The sequence below is a fragment of the Erithacus rubecula genome, assembly GCF_903797595.1.
Source record: "Erithacus rubecula genome assembly, contig: scaffold_662_arrow_ctg1, whole genome shotgun sequence".
Lineage (NCBI taxonomy): Eukaryota > Metazoa > Chordata > Aves > Passeriformes > Muscicapidae > Erithacus > Erithacus rubecula.
Genome location: NW_027635678.1, coordinates 29,829 through 50,303, shown reverse-complemented (window position 1 = coordinate 50,303; position 20,475 = coordinate 29,829). Strand labels below are relative to the sequence as shown.

The 20,475-nt window shown below is 49.8% G+C and overlaps 1 protein-coding gene across 1 annotated transcript; it reads right to left on the bottom strand.

The window, feature by feature from the left end:
- Positions 1 to 18,847: 18,847 nt before the first annotated feature.
- Positions 18,848 to 20,133, bottom strand: LOC306816542 (uncharacterized protein; the record flags this gene model as incomplete). Its single annotated transcript, XM_079332971.1, has 2 exons — positions 18,848 to 19,026; positions 19,278 to 20,133. Coding segments are annotated over 2 exons (1,035 nt in total), but the record flags the coding sequence as incomplete, so codon positions are not given.
- Between the last annotated feature and the right edge of the window lie 342 nt (positions 20,134 to 20,475).

Below are 20,475 nucleotides of genomic sequence, written 5' to 3'. Positions count from 1 at the left end.
GCCTGTCGAGCTTTTTCTCCTGGTCCCTTTAGTTGGGAGTGTCCCTGGTGCCGCTCGCTTCGGATCCTGGTTCCGTGTGACCAAAGGCTCGTGAGGGCGCACGGAGCTGAGGAGGAAATGCAGATCCCAGGGTGGGTGGGCGGCTCCACGGGACTTTTCCTGCCCCTCCTGTGCCTTGCCTGGCCTTTCCCAACCCCCCTTGTGCTATTTTACCGACCCCCTTCCTTCGACTCCATGCCCTGCATTGCCTTTCTCACCACCTTGGCTCCCCACTCCATTTCCCCCGGCTTTGCTTTGCCTTGCCTGCTCTTCATCTGATTCTTCTTTCCTTGCCCACCCCTCTCCAGCCTTGCCTGAGTCCCCCCTGGAGCTCCCTGCCCTGCCCTGAATTCCCCCTGCCCTGCCCAGGTGTGTGCCCAGGTGTGTGCCCCCAGCATCACCCCCCCTCAGCTCTGTGCCCCTCCCCACCCCTGGGGGCAGTGGGAGCTGCTGTCCCCTGCCAGGGCTGTCACCTGCCCTGCTGGCTGTCCCCAGGTGCAGGGGGGTGCCCAGCCCCAGCTGGCCCAGCTCTTGGCTCTCAGGGCTTTGCTCTCTGGCTCTGTGCTGGTGCTCAACAGGCTCCGTGTATATCACGTGGTGAGTTCAGCTCAGCCCAGGTGAGCCCCAAACCAGCCCAGGTGCAGGTAAAAAGCTGCAGAGAAGCCCTGGGCCCATCCCCACACTGTGGCAGCAGCTGAGGGGGGTTCAGGTAAGACCCCACCTGCAGTGCTGCCTTCAGCTATGACCCCCCAACACCTGGAGGGTGTGAATGACCCCAGGGAGGGTTTGGGGCAGCAATTTCCACCTGTGCAGGTGTGAAGGCAGCAGGTGGGAGAGGGATTTCCCCATCCCTGGAACCCTTCAGGTCCTTCCAGGCTTGGTGGAAGTACCTGAAGGGCTCCCAGGCTGTTTTGGGAGGGGCTGGGCAAGTCCCAGGGCTCTCTTGTCCCCACAGAGGGCCCTGAGCCAGGTGCTGTTCCTCACGCCCTACCTGCCGGCCGCCCTGCTGCGGCAGCATCTGCACAGGCACCTGCCTTGGAGGTCTTCTCCAACATAAATCCATTGTTTTAATGCTCTCTGGCCCATGTGCATCTTCCACACCCAATTGGGAAGAGATTGGGGGAAATCCCATGACTTTGGAGACAGTGGGTAGAAACTCCTCCAAAAATCGCTGTTTCCAGAACACCGTGGAAGAGGCCATTTGGAGTGGCTCCACAGCACAGGAAACCAATGAGGAGGAAAAGCCCCTGAGATCCCTCATGAGGGTGGGCTGCAAACACAGATCTTGGGTATCCAAGGAGGAAAGATCCAGCCTGGGCCAGAGAAGTGCGCAGAGCTGCAGCCAGAGCTCAGAGTTTGGGGTCCATGAGCAGCATCATGATGAGGAGAAGCCCCACGAGTGTTCGAATTGTGGGAAGAGCTTCAGCAAGAGATCCTCCCTGATCTGCCACTGCAGAGTCCATGTGGGGGAACAGTCCTACGAGTGTGGAGCGTGTGGGAAGGGCTTCAGTACGAGATACAAACTGATCCGCCACCAGATGATCCACACTGGGGAGAGGCCCTACGAGTGTGACAAATGCAGGATGAGGTTTCAGACCAGCTCCAATCTCCTCAGGCATCAGCGCATTCACACAGAGGAGAGGCCCTTCCGCTGCCCCAGCTGTGGGAAGGGCTTCAAATACAACTGCTGCCTTGTCTCCCACCTGCGTATCCACACTGGGGAGAGGCCCTATGAGTGCCCCGAGTGTGGCAAGTGCTTCAGGACCAGCTCTGATCTGATTGTCCACCAAAGGAGCCACACGGCTGAACAGCCCTACGAGTGTGATAAATGCAGCAAGAGGTTTCCAACCAGCTCCAGTCTCCTCCAGCACCAGCACATTCACATAGAGGAGAAGCCCTTCTGTTGTCCCGAATGTGGGAAGGGCTTCAGGTACAAGTCCAACCTCGTCACCCACCGGCGCATCCACACCAGGGAGAGGCCTTATGAGTGTTCTGAGTGTGGGAAGAGCTTCTCACAGAGCTCACACTTGACCACGCACCAACGGAGGTACCACTAAGGGAAGCCCTGTGAGTGCCTTGAATGTGGGAAGAGCTTCATGTGCCGCTCCAGCTCCGTTCTCCGTTACAGGATCCGTGCTGGATGATCCCAGTGTCTCCCAGTGGGCAGAGCCCCAGTGATCTGTGTTGGGAAGACACCTGGCTGGGGGGGCTCCACATTCTCCTGGCTTCCCTTGGGTACCTGGATACATCCACAGACCAACATCACAAATCCATTGTGGAGAGCACATTTGTCGACTTCTGACCCCAGAAAAATATCATTTGTTGCATCTTCTGGTGGCATCAAGCAACACTGGGTGGCCTTGGAGGTCTTCTCCAATAAAAAACCATCGTTTTAATCCTCTCTGGCCAATGCACATCTTCCACATCCAAATGGGAACAGACTGGGGCAAATCCCATGATTTTGGAGACAGTGGGGTGGAAACCCCTCCAAAAGGGGTTCTTCCCACCCAGCCAAGCATGTGGATGCTCTGCCAGCAGGGACATGTAAATCTTTTTGTTTTGGCCTTGAAACAAAAAGGCTTCTGTTCATCCCTTTGAAAGTCCTGAAATTAGAGTAAAAATAGAGATGTTGAAGTAATGCATGGATGGGGAGATGTGGTAGACAATGACACAGGTGAGGTCATGGATGGGGACATGAGGGGACACAGCCTTTCATGGGGACATAGACATGGATGGAGACACAGGCCTAGCTGTGGACATAAGGGGACGTGGACATGGGTGGAGACATGAACTGCAACAGCATCAATGCCACAACCTGTGCCACCACAGTGTCACCAGCACCTCATCTCAGCCATGGCTACGATGGTTGCCCAATGCACCACATCCCCACTGTCACTACTGCAATATCCCAGCCAAATGTCACCACCCACCAGGGTGGGAGGGTTGTTGACAAGTTGTTGTCAGGGCTTGTTCAGCTGGTGAAAAGCAGTGTGGAAGCAAGTGACAGCCATCAGGGTGTCCCAGGGCCACCACGTTCAGGGGACCCCTGGGGGACAGGGCAAGGATCAGTGCCACACGAGGTGTCACTAGAGGTGTCCTAGTGGCAGTGTCCCCACAGGTGTGGCGACATTGTCCCCTGCTGTGTGTCCTGGTAGCATTGTGTCCCCTCCCCTCTGTCCCCATCCTCCACCATGGTTCCCTGTCACCCCTCTGTGTGTCTCAGTCCCCTTCCATGTGTCCCTGTCTCTCGTCCTGTGTTCCTGTCACCCACCCCCAGCGTGGCCTAAGTACCTGAGGTCCCAGGCCCGTGTCCTTCAGGGTGTCCCCATGTCCCTCAGGATGTTTCTGTGGCTGCTCCTGGCACTGAGTGTCTGCACTTGCCCCAGCACAGGTAGGGACAAGCTGTGACACCCCGTGACACCCCATGAAAACCTTTCTCCTCTGATTTTGGGTCTTTCCCCCTATTCTGGGTACTTGCTCCCCTATTTTGTGTCTTCCCTCTTTTGGGTCTTTCCCACTTATTTTGTTTCCTTTCCCCTTATTTTGGTTCCCTTCCTCTTTTTTTGGATCATTTCCTCCCTTTTCCACCCTTTCCCCCATATTCAGGCACCTTCCTGCTTCTGGTACTTTTGTGGATGCCTTTCCCCTCCTCCAGTCCTCTCCCCACCCCTTCGTCCTCCTCACCCCCCCACTGGTTGCCCCCCAGTTGTTACCCCACACCACATGGACTCGGTGCTCACCATCCTGGACACACTTGAGACTCAGGCCTGGGGCAACTCCCCCAGCACCGCCACGGCCTTGGGGAGGGGGTTGGGGGTCTGCAGCACCCCGGGGTGCTGAGCGGTGCTGGGTGAACGCCCCCCGGCTCTCACTGCAGACCAGTGGCAGCTCCTGGCCGAGCTCCTCCGCCACGACCCGGTGACCCCGTGTTATGGGTTATGTTTTGACTAGCTCCTCTCCCTACCCCCCACCATGGAGCTGCCGGCCCCTCCCCCAGGCTGTTTTATCTAGCCGGGTGTTTTTCAGCTTTTTGGGCTTTTTGCCGCTGCTTTGGCTGCTGCTTCTGCTGCTGCTTTGGCTGCTGCTTCTGCTGCCCCCCTGCCCCCCTTCCCTCCGCTGCTTCAGCTGCTTTTTCCCCCCCCCGGCTGCCTAAACTGCCCCTCTCCCTTCCCCCCCCCCCCCCCCCCATCCCTAAGATTTGCACCGGCTCCAGAGGAAACGGATCTGAACTTCGGAGACCACCTCTGGAAGTCTGCCAAAGAAGCTCTGCTGCCCTTCCCGGCGAAGATCTGCCGAGTTCATCTCAATCTGGGTCTGTGCTGGGAAGTGTTTCTTTTGTATTTTGTTAATAAAAAAGTTTTTTCCACTTTCCCCTGAAGAAAATTCTTTCCGAGTTTGGTGAACGAAGGAATTGTAAGGGGGGGAGGGGACCCTTTGGAGGTCTTTTTCCTAAAATTTGTCCCAAACTTGGACAAATTAATTTGGTGGCCCGTACGGGGAGACCAGAAAAGTGGAAAAAACTTTATTCTAATAATATTTTGTTTTCAACTGTTGGTATTGGTATGTCTATTGAATCCAGAATGTCTTTTGTTGTGGGAGCCTGCCTGTATGGGTGGTTATTGAGTTTCTTTGAAGTGTTAATACCGTTGTGGTCGTTGGGCTTGTTAACCTATCCAGAGATAGCTCTGGTGCTGTCTTTAATACGAAGTTTTTGTATTAAAGGGGTATTAACCAAAATACTCATCGGGCTAAGCTTGGTGATAACGGCATATAGGAGATTTATAAGAATGTTAGAATCGGCTTCAGGAATATATAAATCATGGCTTCTGTTATTTCTTAGAGGAGAAGCAGGAAAAGAGGATTTTCTGCCTTTATTTCCTTTCCTTTCCTCTGAATTAGTTACATCTGTATTAGAAAATATTCAGATCTCCCTGAATATTAAGGACATTATCTTTTTGGCAGTTAATTTGCTAAGTCTCTGTTGCACCATTTGCAGTTTATACAAAATTAAGGCCGAGATTTCTAAAGGGGCTGGGAGGACTCCTGATTTGGGAGTCAAGCTGGGCAGGAGGAATCTTGAGTGGAATGGCAAATGGGAGAAAATGGGCCAGATTTTAAAGGAGTTTTCTGACCCCATAATTTGGGAATTCCCATCAGAACAGATTCAAAATCCGATTGAGGTTGCAAGGTACTTAAAGGGGAAGTGTCAGGATGGTTCTAAAGAGAAAAGGATTATTGCAGTGAGCTGGGCCCTGGCACATGCATATCGTACCCTGCTAGGCACTATAGAGCAGGAGACAGAGGAGAGGGAACAGGGAGATAAATTATCCCCTATCCCAGTGACTCAAGTTGCAGCCAACCCCCTAGGCTGAAACCCAGCAACTAAACTGGAGAATAAGCCCCAACCAATGGCTGTGGCTACTAGTACGAGAAGTGGGAAGCGCACCAAGAAGACTGATAGGCTAGTGGAAGATGATGATGATGCTGGAGAGGGACCCTCAACACCTCCTGATGTAAAATCAGGAGTTAAAACAACTAATGGAAGAGCAGAGACTAATAATGAATCCCTTTCCCTAAAGGATCTTCGTGGTTTAAGAAATGATTACACCCGGAGACCTGATGAATCTATTATCAGCTGGCTGGTTCGTCTCTGGGATGCAGCAGGTGAGGCCACAGTTTTGGATGGCTCTGAGGCGAGACATTTGGGGTCTCTGTCTCATGATCCTGTTATCGACCAAGGTGTGATGAGGGGAGCTAACCCTCAAAGCCTTTGGGCACGGGTCCTGGATAGCGTGGCACAAAGATATCTGTGTGCAGATGACCTATATGTGCAGCAGACCCGATGGAAAACCATAGAGCAGGGGGTCCAACGCCTCAGGGAAATGGCAGTAGCAGAAATTATTTTTTCGGATGATGTAACAACTAGAAATCCAGACCTGGTACCATGCACACCGGTGATGTGGAGAAAACTTGTGCGGCTTGGGCCACCTGAGTATGCGTCTGCCCTAGCGATAATGAAGAGAGATGAGGTGTATGAGACAGTACTCGATATGGCAAAGAAGCTTCGTGCATATGCGGATGCAGTACATGGCCCGACTCATGCTAGAATTGCAGCTGTGGAAACACGCTTGCGAGACTTAGAAGATAAGATACAAAAGAATCATTGGAAACTCAGGGAGAAGATTAAGGAGGACCTCCTCCAAATTTCAGCTGTACAGATGAGAAACCCTGATATCCAACGCAGACGTTCCCCCAGTTGGGAGAGAGGGTACACTCCCCGAGCTGAGTTGTGGTTCTTCTTGCGAGATTCTAGAGAGAACATGAGAAGATGGGATGGGAAGCCTACGGCTGCTCTGGCAAAACGAGTGCGGGATTTGAAGGAAGGAAAGATTGAAAGAGGAAGTTCCACCAAAAGGAAAGCCACTCCTGTCTCTCGCAGCCAAAGTGCTGAACGTGATACTGATAATGACATGTCTGATCCTCTTGAGGGAACTTCTAAGATGTATACTCCAGAAAAGAAGGAGAAACAGGCTTAGAGGGGCCCTGACTCTAGCCAGGGTGAGGCGAGGGAAAATCGTGTTTTTTGGACTGTGTGGATTCGATGGCCTGGCACTTTGAAACCATGGAAATATAAAGCTTTAGTGGACACAGGTGCACAGTGTACGATACTTCCATCAAGACACATGGGAGCAGAATCTGTTTCAATTGCTGGTGTGACAGGTGGATCGCAGAACTTCACCCTGGTGGAAGCGGAAGTAAGTTTAACTGGAAAGGATTGGAAGAAGCATCTTATTGTGACTGGTGCAGAGGCCCCATGTATTTTGGGCATAGATTACCTTTGGAGTGGATATTTTAAGGACCCAAAGGGACTAAGATGGGCATTTGGAATTGCAACTGTGATGGCAGAGCGCATCCGGCAATTGAACACCTTGCCTGGACTATCTGAGAATCCAATTACAGTAGGACTTCTGCAGGGAGAAGAACAACGAGTACCAATTGCCACTTCAACAGTACACCGCCGGCAGTACAGAACAACGCGAGATGCTGTGATTCCTATTCATAAGATGATCCGAGAGCTGGAGAGCCAAGGGGTGGTCAGTAAAACCCACTCACCCTTTCACAGCCCCATTTGGCCTGTGCGTAAATCTGATGGGGAATGGAGACTGACTGTGGACTATCGGGCATTGAATGAAGTGACTCCACCGCTGAGCGCTGCCGTGCCGGACATGCTGGAACTCCAGTACGAGCTGGAGTCCAAGGCAGCAAGGTGGTATGCCACCATTGACATAGCAAATGCATTTTTCTCCATTCCTTTGGCAGCAGAATGCAGGCCTCAGTTTGCTTTTACCTGGAGGGGTGTGCAGTACACCTGGAACCGACTACCCCAGGGGTGGAAGCACAGTCCTACCATCTGTCATGGACTGATCCAGACTGCACTGGAAAAGGGTGAAGCTCCGGAACATCTACAATATATTGATGATATCATCGTATGGGGAAACACAGCAGCGGAAGTGTTTGAGAAAGGACAAAAAATATATCAAAATTCTCTTGGAAGCCGGCTTCGCCATCAAAAAGAGTAAAGTTAAAGGACCTGCTCGGGAGATTCAGTTCCTGGGAGTGAAGTGGCAAGATGGACGGCGTCAGATTCCTACTGATGTTATTAACAAGATTACAGCTATGTCCTCACCTACTAACAAGAAGGAGACACAAGCTTTTCTAGGTGCCATCGATTTTTGGAGAATGCACATTCCTGAGTACAGCCAGATTGTGAGCCCTCTTTACCTTATTACCTGCAAGAAAAACGATTTCCACTGGGGCCCTGAACAGCAGCAAGCCTTTGCTCAGATTAAACAGGAGATTGCCCATGCAGTAGCCCTTGGCCCAGTCAGGAGGGGACCAGATGTGAAGAACGTACTTTACTCAGCAGCTGGGAGCCATGGTTTGTCTTGGAGCCTGTGACAGAAGGTGCCGGACTAGACCCGAGGCCGACCTCTGGGATTTTGGAGCAGAAGCTACAGAGGGTCCAAAGGTAATTGCACTCCCACAGAGAAGGAAATCCTGGCTGCCTATGAGGGAGTCCAAGCTGCTTCAGAAGTGATTGGTACGGAAGCACAGCTTCTCCTGGCACCTCGACTGCCAGTGCTGGGGTGGATGTTCAGCGGAAAGGTTCCCTCCACCCACCATGCCACCAATGCCACGTGGAGTAAGTGGATTGCCCTTATCACTCAGCGTGCCCAGATTGGAAAACTAAATTGCCCTGGGATTTTGGAAATAATTACATGCTGGCCAGAAGGTGAAAGTTTTGGTGTCGCAGATGAGGAACAAGAACCAGTGACACGGGCTGAAGAAGCTCCACCATATAACCAGTTGCCAGCAGAGGAAGCATGCTACGCTTTATTCACTGATGGCTCCTGTCGTGTCGTAGGGACAAATCGGAGATGGAAAGCAGCTGTATGGAGCCCTACATGACGGGTTGCAGAGGCTACTGAAGGAGAAGGAAGATCTAGTCAATTTGCTGAACTTAAAGCTGTCCAACTGGCCTTAAATATTGCCGAAAGAGAAAGGTGGCCAAAGCTCTATTTGTATACTGATTCCTGGATGGTAGCCAATGCTCTGTGGAGGTGGCTGAAGAAATGGAAAGAGGCGAACTGGCAGCGTAGAGGAAGACCAATTTGGGCTGCTGACGAGTGGAAAGACATTGCCACTCAGGTAGAAAAACTACTTGTTAAGGTTCACCATGTAGATGCCCATGTCCCCAGAAGCAGAGCTAATGAAGAACAGCGAAACAACCAGCAAGTAGATCAGGCTGCTAAGATAGGGGGGTTGGAAATAGATTTGGATTGGGAACATAAGGGAGAGTTGTTCCTGGCTCGATGGGCCCATGATGCCTCAGGCCATCAGGGTAGGGATGCCACCTATAAGTGGGCACGAGACAGAGGGGTGGATCTTACCATGGACAGCATTACTCAAGTTATCCATGACTGTGACACTTGCACTGCCATCAAGCAGGCCAAGCGGGTAAAACCCCTCTGGTATGGTGGACGGTGGTCCAAATACAAGTATGGGGAGGCCTGGCAGATTGATTATATCACACTGCCTCAGACCCGCCAGGGAAAACGTTATGTGCTGACCATGGTGGAAGCCACCACCGGATGGTTGGAGACCTACCCTGTGTCCCATGCTACTGCTCGCAACACCATCCTGGGCCTGGAAAAGCAGTTCCTTTGGAGGCATGGTACCCCTGAGAGAATTGAGTCAGACAATGGGACTCATTTGAAGAATAACCTCGTTAACACCTGGGCTAAGGAACATGGTATTGAGTGGGTGTACCATATCCCTTACCATGCACCAGCTGCAGGTAAAGTGGAGAGGTACAATGGATTGTTGAAGACCACCTTAAAGGCATTGGGTGGGGGATCTCTCAAAACCTGGGAGCAGCACCTGGCAAAAGCCACTTGGTTAGTCAACACTCGAGGTTCCACCAACCGAGCAGGTCCCGCCCAGTCTGAAGGCCTTAATGTAATAGATGGAGACAAAGTCCCAGTGGCCCATGTCAGAGGGTTGCTAGGGAAGACAGTATGGATTCATCCCGCCTCGAGTACAGGCAAACCCATTTGTGGGATTGCCTTTGCTCAAGGACTGGGATGTACTTGGTGGATAATGCAGAAGGATGGAACAACCCGCTGTGTACCTCAGGGAGATCTGATTATAGGATAAATTATACACAAATATTATTGTTGAGTGTCACCACCATTGTATGCTAGATTTTATGAATAGAAGGAAATGTATAAGTGACAAAGGCCTGAGCAAGTGAGAAGGAGGAAATGTGTAAGTGTTGAAGGTTTGAGCAAGTCAGAGGAAGCTTTCATATTGTGCTCAGTGAGTGTGTATCCCAATAGTGTGTCAATGATCACGATATGGGATAAGGGGTGGAATGTTATGGGTTATGTGTCAGCACGGTGTCAGGTTGTATTCTGACTCTGTGCTTTTTCTTTTGTATGTACAATTGCATGTCTTTTATTTGTTCTTTAAATTTATTTATGTTTTTCCCTGTTAAATTGTATTTGGTACTTGGAGTGTCTCACTGGTTTTGATTTGAAAACCATTACAACTGGCTATCACATCTTTAATAAATATCCAGGCATAAGTGCCTTGTATTAAAAAATTTGTTCAGGTCAGTAGAAAGATTCTTGCTGACTGCAGTGGCTTGGAAACTGCATGCTTTGGGAAAAGATCCAAGAGAAAACATTAAACTGATCAGCATAGCCTTCATATTCAGTCTCTGTTTCCTCCAATAAATATGAGACACATGCTTATAAATCACACCCATTCCTCTGTTCTCTATGAGTCTTAGTTTGGTATTTCACACTCTTAACATTGGATTTGCTTTGAGGAAAGCAATTTTCTATTCTTCTGGCAGTCATATGAGTAGGGACAAAAGTGTTGACAGCTCACAGTAAGAAGTCAGAACGTGCATTTGTGGGGGTTTTTTTGTGGTATTTTGTTGCTACATCACATACATATGCGAACCTCTTCTAATGTGAGTTTCACTATCATCAATCATACATGCCAAATATCACAGAGATTCAGCAAAGGCATTAATTTGTTTCAAAAGTCAGACTCCCAAAGTCAGTGCTCTTCATGAACTTGCATTCCCACCAATGGAGACCTCAACAAAGTTTCTTGGATTTATCTTTGGAGATAACAGCAGAAGTGCCAGCTGACCACCTCTGTAGCTCCCAACATCTCCTGCAGCCCCTCATGCCTCAGTGCATTTATTTATTTATTTATTTATATAAATATAAATATATATTTTTATATATATAAAAAATGTTAACAGGATGAGAGTATCTTCAAGCTCAACAGCTCATCTCCTGTACCCAAGACACTTGCCCTGCAGCCCATGTCTGGAGGGATGCAGGTGTGTATGGGAGACCCATTTCCTTCTGGAGCAGCAAATGAGGCACAACAGATCCCACAGGACAGATTGCACGGATCAAGATGCCCACTTTAAGGCACTTGAACCAAGGATGAGATTCTCCAGCAGCCCTACAGGCAGTTTGGACACCCAGCTCCCCTGGAGGCACAGGTACATGGGACACTAAATTACAGCCCTAAATTATTAACTATCTAACTCTAATACACCTCATTTTACCTGGGGAAATAAGGAATGCAAAGAACATGCATTCCTACCAGAGAAATTTTATGTAGCTGCCTAAGAGTGTTTGATAGCATTTTTAAAAGTTGATAGTGCCTGCCAGGGGTTTATGTACAGAATCACGAACGGGAATTTTCCTCCCATTGCCACAGTCCTTCCAGAGCCGTGTTATGGTTTACGATGCATACATGGGGTACTACTTTTAAAGGCAGGCTGCTGAAAAAACAAAATCCTCTTCATCTCCTTCTCTATCAAATGTCTCTGTTCATATTCCAATCCCAAAACAGAGAGCTCCATTTCCCGAGACAAGGAAAGTCTTTAACTCTAGCACCCATCCTCCCCAAGTATATTTCACAGTTTAAAGGAATTTTAGTGATATCACAATCACCTCACAGCCCCACAAAAATGGTTTTCAGCTACTTATCAGTTGCATCTTTTCAATCTCTTCCCATCAGGAACTTTATCTTCATTCCGCCAACTTCTGTGGTCTCCATGCTTTATTCCTTCTCATTAAGGGGTTCAGGAGATAGAGAATCTTATCCAGGCATTAAGAAGGTAAAATTGTATCCAGATCGTTAAGAGGAAAGCATGCAGCCCGGTGGTCCCCCCGAGCCAAGCCCTGGCTGGGCTAAGGACTGGGCTAAGGGCTGGGCTAAGGGCTGGACTATGGGCTGGGCTAAGGGCGGGGCTAAGGGCTGGACTATGGGCTCGACTATGGGCTGAACTAAGAGCTGGACTATGGGCTGGGCTAAGGGCTGGACTATGGGCTGGGCTAAGGGCTGGGTTAAGGGCTGGACTATGGGCTGAACTAAGAGCTGGACTATGGGCTGGACTAAGGGGTGGGCTAAGGGCTGGACTAAGGGCTGGGCTAAGGGCTGGGCTAAAGGCTGGGCTAAGGGCTGGATTAAGGGCTGGGCTAAGGGCTGGACTAAGGGCTGGACTAAGGGCTGGGCTAAGGGCTGGGCTAAGGCTCCCTGCAGAACTGGTGCCAGGCCGGGGCCTGGACTGGGGACGCCCTCTGCTCTGGAGGCCAGAAGCCCAAAAGGCCCCCCAGAACTTGATCCACTGTGATTTGTGAAAGCAAAATAACTTTTCATTGGTTTCCTGAGCTGTCCATCACCAAATCAGCTCTCTCATTTGATCTCTCACCCTTCCCCCGGAGCACGTGAATCCAGCACACCCATGTTTACTTGCAATGTTCAATACTCCTGGGAATACCTTACAATGGCAATTTGTCATTCACCACACTTTCTGATACTCCAGTGACAAATCAAGTGCTACTGGTTCAATACTGCAAGCTGTAGCAATGTGTTTATCTTTTAAATCTGTGGCTGAAACTAAAATGATCAGAATTAATTATTCAGCAACATAAAAGAAGTGATGAGATTTCAATTGCTATATCTAATCCATATAAAACACATTTAAAGTATAACAAAGATGAGCTAGATAAAGTCTTTTTCTTGTTATCAAATGATTTTTTAATCTTCGGGATCAGGGTCTTTTATCTCCACCATTTATGAGATCTTCACATTAACTGCTATACAATATCCCACAGATACTTTGTGCAACCCTTCTGTTAATAATGTCTATTGCTTACCACCGATGACACGTCAATCTTTTCTTCAACAACAATTAAAATTATTGTTTGTGTGCTCCTAAACCAAACTTCATCAAACTTGCAAATTTTTTAACCAATTGATTTTTGAAAGAACAGTACTATTTTTATATTCTGATTTGAGTAAGAAAGAACAAAAGATGAGGCTAGCAAAAAATGTAGACGAAAACTTGTTTAAGACCATTTATTCAGCTGATACTTCATACCTATAGATATATACATTGTTTTTAGATAACAGTGTATTTAACCAAGGGTTTACAAAGTGATGTAAACTAGCTATCAGGTCATTGCTTTAAAAGATTTACTCACTTCCTTTAACCTTTCTATTCCTGAGAACCATGGGGCCTTGTAAATGATAAAGAAGTTCCATGGTATCAAAGAGTCCAGTGTATTACTGACATTAAAATCAAAATCAAAAGTATACACATGCCTTGTTTACTAGCAAAAAAGAGAACAAAAAAGAAATCTAGGTTGTCATTCCTGGACATCAATCAGATTTAATGAAAATCTTGCACAGAATGAAAGACAATTTGGATTAAATTTTAAACCAGCCCTGCAGTTTTCACTCTTAATTGTTTTAGCAAGGTGACTTTATACTATAGGTACTTTAGAAAATCATTTGAAATAATGTTCTATGGAACCATGCTGTCATAAAACATCAACCCTTTTTTAAGTTTACCCTTTCTTCACAGAGAAGAATGAATGTTCTATAAACCTGCTAAAGGAGAGAATGCATGGTTTAAAATGCTGAGCACTAGCTTTTGAGACACAGAGGGTACTTAATGCAGAAATAGTCTAAGAAAACCACAACACAGAGAAAAGAGAAAAAGTGTCATCATCCCCTTACATTTTTTCCTCTCCCCTCCCCAGGCAGGGTGCTGCCTGAGGGGGTTCTAGACATGGACCACAACTCACAGACAAATAACCTCAGTCAGGTTCTATTACCCACAGATTGACAGACCTGTGAGGAATTGGCTGCCACAGCCTGTCACACATTCACCAAAGATTAAGGATCAGTGAAGAAATAGGGAAAAACATTGATGTGGTCACTCATCGTGGAAATGAGAAGTGCCCCAAAGCCAATGTCAGTTTCAAAGAGAAATTGATCACAGATTGTTACAATTGCCCTGCTTATATATGACCAATTTCAGTTCCAAGATGCCTACAGAATGGCTCAACTCTGCTGACTCTATAAAGACAGAAATATCCATTTCAGTTCCCACAATTAAGCATGTTCCAGGTCACCAAGTACTGCCCACATCTACTTCTATATATGTGTATATGGATGCTTGTATATAAAGAACCAAACATCAATGGAATGATCAGAAAATCCACAGAGCAGGAGTTCTACGCTCACTGGAGTCCCGGAGTTTTCTCAGCTGGCTTTGCCTGGCAGTTCTCAGGGAACGTGTGGCTCTGCTGCCATCCCAAATCTGCGCTTTCCTTGCCCAGCCTGAGTGCACGTGGGGCACGGGCTGGGCATGGCTGGAGATTTCCATGGCCAAAATCCCCCAGCATCATCACCTTTACACCTGCTCATTGCTTTGGAGAGCACAAAGCACTCAACACCCAGCTCAGCTGGCAAGTGTCATTTCTTGCAGATTGCTACAGCCCCACTGGACAAATGCACGAGAATCCATTTCAATTGAAAAATGTCATTTATTACCAATTGCTGCACCTGTGCTGACAATACAGAACTATACAAATCTCAGTTACGGATAAAAAAGGAATTTATTACATGAGTACAACAATGCTATGCAAAAATATACAAATATCAACTTCATTTAACAAAAACTTAATTTATTGCCAAGCTCTACAACAACTCACTATTACACAAAGATCAATTAGGTATTTAACAACTTAATTTATTACATAAAGGTGTACAGCCCATATAAAAACACAAAAATATGCATTCCCTCTCCAAATAGCCCTACACTAAGAACCCAACAATTATACAATTACACTACTTCATACATGTTTAAATAGAATTAAATGCGTATGTATTTACATATAAATAAATACATATACAACTGTAACAATCTATAGGTGTAAATATAGATTAAACATTACATATTACATACTATGTGTAAGTAGATATATAAACCAAACCTATCAATATACAAATATGACAGTACAAATCCAAATATTCATGAAACTGCATCAATACAAATACACAGCTATACATCTCCATACATATGTAAATGAAGTTAACATAGACCTAGATCCATACACATATAAAAATATAAAAATAGAATACATATACCTATAGAAATACCAATACACCCATTTAAAACAGTGATATACCTATAACTGCATCAGTACAAAAAGATACCTACACAAATGAAAACCTAGAAAACAGCACTAAAGTCAGATATAACAACATACATGTTACTTAGATACATATATACACATACATGTAATTACACACATATAAATATATATAATTACACACATACAAATATATATATAGCACATCCATAAAAAAAAGACATATGGAAATAGTCCTATGCAAATAGCAACATATACATGTAAATATCCATCTAATTATCCCTTTCTATGTGCAAGTTCATAAATCTTTAAAGAGAACTCTAAGCAGAAACTCTAAATCCAACAGCACCATCTTCAAGCCTCTCCCTCTGGCTCTTGGTCCCGTGCAGAGCAGTTCTCCTGGACAGAGACAGCAGATGGGACATCTGGGAAGCAAAGGGAACACTGAGTCAGGAGCAGGGCCTTTCCCTTGGCAGCACCTGCACTTCCATCAGCAAAGAGAAAATCTCAGAGCCCCTCCAGGATTGCTGGAAAGCAGCAGCAGGCCGAGGGGCCAGGGTGTGGCGAGCGCAGCGCGGCGGGACTGTCCCGCAGCCCCGGCACAGCCGGCACAGCTCCCGGGCCCTGCCGGCACAGCTGCCTTGCCCCAGGACAGCCCCTGTGCCGGCCGGGGCAGCTGCGCCGAGCAGCCCCAGCACGGGCAGGGCCGCTCCTGCCCCTGTGCCGGGCACTGCCCACGGCCACAGCCCACGGCACCCTCACCCCACCCTGCCCCACCGGCCCTGGGGCCTCACCAGCCTCTGTGCCAGCAGCAGCTCCTGCTCCTGCTCCTGCTCGCAGCCTTCAGCTTCTCCCTCCCGGCTCCTGTCCTCCTGGCAGGTCTGTCCTCCTGCTGTCTTCAGGGTCTTCAGTGCAGCTGAGGCAAAATCAGAGCCTCAGGAATTGGTTCCAAGGCCCAGCAGAGCTGCAGTCCCGGACCCCTCTGTGCTCCCTGCTGGCCCCTCCATCCCCTCAGCCCCGCCATGCTCTCGACAAACCCCGAGTCCCCTTCAGTTTCTTCAGACCCCGCAGTCCTCTCACCCCCTCAGTCCCTTCTCACCCATCCCGTCCCCTTAGAGCCACCAGCCCCCTCAGCCTGTGCCTCTTCCCTGTCCCCTCAGTGCCACCATTGCCCTCAGCTGCCCCACACCCTCAGCCCCAGCAGCACCTCAAGGTCACCGTCCCTTCAGTGCCAGCGCCCCCTCAGCCCCTCAGCCCCTCAGTCTCACCGTCCCTCAGCAGCTCCTCAGGGGACTCTGCCTGGGGCCAGCGGCAGCTGCCACCGCTCCAGGGACACCCGGGGCTGGAACTGCTGCTCCGCCCGGCCCGGCCCCAGCTCGGACCAGCACAGCAACAGGGGACAGAGGACACGGGGGAAAAACAAGAGATTAAGAAGGATCCGTGGAGGGAAAGAGGCAAAGAAAAGGCCTGTATATATACATATATCAATTTTTACTAAAGATTGATACTAAACTAAACTCCTATATATAAATACATCTATGCCTATTTATAAACTTAACTATATATATGTAAATTAACTGCACATGTATGTAACCGCATCTAGGCACATCTATAATTTCACATATAAAAATGTAATTATATACATCTACAAGTATATATAAATTAAACTATACAGATCTATTAACACATCTGTATAAATAGATAGACATAACAATATAGACATACAAATACACCTATATAAATCTACAAATATAGCCATATAGATAAGTACAACTATACAGATCTATAATATATGGCTATTAGCAGAGGGATTTCACCTGCCTGATGGTCACAGGCCCTCCCTCTGTCTCCTCCTGCCACACAGGGCAGCCCTCCTGGGGAGATCCATCAGATGGGATCTGGGAAGCAAAGGGAACACTGAGTCACTCTTGGCCCTCGTGCACATTTCCCTTGGGCACCAACTGTCCTTCTGTCAGGAAATGTTCAAGATGGTCTGAAAGGCAGATTCTCACTTGGAATTTGAAGCCTGCTCTTTAGAGAACAGGGACCTTTCTAAATGTTCAAAACAGTGTAAAGCATTGAAGTGTCTTGATAAAGTCTCAGTGCTCGCACCCATGAGAGCTTGAAACACAGACTGTCCCTGCTCCCTCAGAGAAGCCCAGCCTTGTTCTTTCTCTGTGCTGACAGACAGATCTTAGGTCTCACTAATCTGGGGTCATTCAGTGATTTGGAATTCTACTATGACTTTCTGCTTTTTTCCTCTCCAATCCTTCATCAGTCACTCAGTCTGGCCTGCCTGTAACCCTGCAGAAAACTTATGCAAGGAAATCAGCAGAAACATTGAGACACCAGGCTTGGTGACACAGCTCCACAAGGTCAACTTTATTCCCTGTTCTCTTGCCATAGCACAGGACTCAGTGTCAGAGCCTCTAGAGATGCATGGAGGGCAGGGCTCGGAGGGTTTTGTCAGTGCAGGATCTGAACTAAAGGCACCAGGAAGCACCAAGTCTGCAGACAAAATCTCAACTCTTCTGATCTCCCTTCCTGCCACAGGCAGGCTCAGAGCAGCTGTCTCACACCTCTCTAAACCAATGGGGGCTCTCTCCTTACCAGGCTCCTCACGCTCTGGGGAACTGTTCCCACAGCTCTCGGTGCCACATGAAGCTGCTGCTGCTGCTGCTGCCCTGTTCAGATCCCCCTCTCCTGAAGACTCAGGGGACACATTAACATTCCCCTTGAAAGAAAAACAGAAAGAAAGAAATCCAAAGATCACTCACTACTTTCTTGGAATAGTATCAGGGATACAGGAACTCTCCTTCTCCACTCCCAGGGGACGTGGGGCACAGGGGGGGAACACTGCCCACACAGTTCACATGACAAGCATTTTAAACTCAGGATTTGGGTGGCCAAGATGAAACTGAATGTTGTAAAAAATGTCCCTTGAGGCAAAATGCAGAAAACCAGAAGACACCAAGTGAGAGGACGTGCCCTCACGTTCTCACCCTGGCTCATCCCACGAGCTGCAAGAAATCAGCCAGCAGAAAGCCAGGGGCCCTCCTTGTTGACAACACGGCTGTCAGCAAGGGCAGAGCTCGCTCCCAGCACTGCCCAGGGCCCTCTGCTGCAAACCCACATGAAAAGCACACATCTCATTTCTGCCTGGGAATCTCACCACCCCCACCCAGCCACTCACAACAATCCATCACCAGGTGGTGCCTTTTTGGATCAATGCTGCTGCCCTATATGTATGACCCAGGCAAATATTTAGGCACCTAGGATATTTCCAGGATCACATTTTCCAGTACAAAAAAATTTGTAAATTTGAAAGGTAAAACAAAAATCCCAACCCACCTCTTTGGCAACAGCCCGTCAATCAGAATCCTAAAGATTCTAAAGATGATTCAGAGCCTGCAATGTTTCCTTTTAGTATGGAATAAAATGCTCTTGAAAGCTACTATGTGTGAGTTTACAGAAGACAAAAGACATCCCACTTGAGAATAAAATATTAGAAAATACAAAGAATCCCACTCCCCACCTTGAGCCTGCCCTTCCTCATTCATGAATGTACCGTAGCCAGTGGGGTCAGCACACCAATAAAAAGACAGGCATTTTCATCCCTATTCTTTTAGAGGTCTTATTTTACCAAAAATAATTAGATAACTCTGTAACAATGACAGAAATTAATTTCAAGAAGCCTTTGCTTCTCACCACGTAACGGTTCTAAGGCTCTCAGTCCAGCCTCTTTTATTCCCACCCAATGGTGTTACCTGAGCAGAGGGAGACCTTTGAGGCAGGGATCTCCTGATCTCTCGAATCCATTTTTCTATTTCAAGTGCTAGCTGTGATTCCTCTTCTGCAGCAGCATTCCATGCTGAGCTGGAGACTGTCGATGCTGCACAACCAGCACTACCAGATGGAACATTGGGGGCTGAAGTGCTCAGTGTGGCTGCAGGAATCCAAACACATTGGTCAGGCTCCACAAGGTGGCTTTGGGACACAGAGCTCTATTGCTGCCTTGGATCAACCATCCCAGGAAGCACACAGGAAACCCAGGCAAAGAAGCTTTTGCCCTTCCAGGTCCCTCTTCCTAGTAGACTTGAGAATTTCTGTCTCATAATGACAGAGCATTGTGGAAAAATACTTCAAGCGGTCTCTTTTCATGACATTATGGAAAAGCAAGGCTAGAACTCTTCCCACCTGGCGAGTCAGAGCCTGGGGGCTGCTGCTCCCTGTGGAGCTGCTGCAAGCTGCAGGGCTGGATGCCGAGCACCTCCCGGTCGGCCGGAGGCAGCTGCTCCCCGTAGAGCTCCTGCAAGCGGCTGGGGGCCCCTTCCCGCCCGAGCGGCAGCGGCCGCTCCCCGCCGAGCCCGAGCAGGTGGCACGGCGGGATCCGGAGCAGCTCCCGCTCGGCGGGCAGCGGCCGCTCCCCGTAGAGCTCCTGCAAGCGGCTCTGCCCCTCCCGCCGGGCCGGCAGCGGCCGCTCCCTGTGCAGCAGGTGGAAGCCGCAGGGCGGGCGCTGGACGAGCAGCGGCCGCTCCCCGGGGCGCTGCTGGAAGGGGCCGGGCCGGGGGCTGCGCAGCTCCCGCCCGGGCGGCAGCGGCCGCGCCCTGGGCAGCTGCTGGGAGCCGCGGGCCGGGCGCCTGCGCCCCTCCCGCCCCGCCGCCGGCCGCTGCCTGCTGGCCGCGCTCCGGCGCTGCAGGCGCAGCAGCAGCTCGGGGCGGTCGCGGCGAAAGCAGGGGTTGGTGTAGTGCAGCCAGGCCCCGGCATCGCCCGGCACGGCTGAGCCGAGCCAGCCCGGCACCTTGCGGAAGCCGTAGCGGTACAGCTGGCGCACGAAGCTGCGGAACTGCGTGGCCCGGAAGGGGCGCGGGGCCGGAGCCCGGGGGCTGCCCGGGCTGAGCAGCTCCCGCTCGAGCAGGGAGCGGTCGATGAGCAGCCCCCGGGCCCGGCTGTCCCAGCGCACGGAGCGGACGCGGGGGTCGTTCGCCAGGCGCCACAGCTTGGCGGGGAAGGTGCCGGCCTTGAGGCCGGCGGGCAGCGGCAGCTCCGCCATCGCGCCGGTCGCCGACTGTCGCCACAACGGCCGCGGCTGCGGCGGCGGCGCGCGGCCTGAGGGGGGCGCTGCGCTCGGCCCCGCTCGCGGCCCCGCGCGGGCCGGGCTCGGCGGCACGAGCGCGGCAGAGCCGGGGCTGCGGGCCCAGCGCGGGCGGGGCGGGGCCGGGGCTGGCCGGGAGCGCGGGGCCGCTGCAAACCCTGCCCTGCTCCCATTCCCGCAGCCATCCCTGCGCCTCGGCTTGCGGCGTCACCCCAAAGCATCAAGGCCAGCGCGGGAACTTTCCGAAAGGGCTCCGAACTGAGGAATCCCGTGGGAAACTCTTCCTCTCTGTCCAGTGAA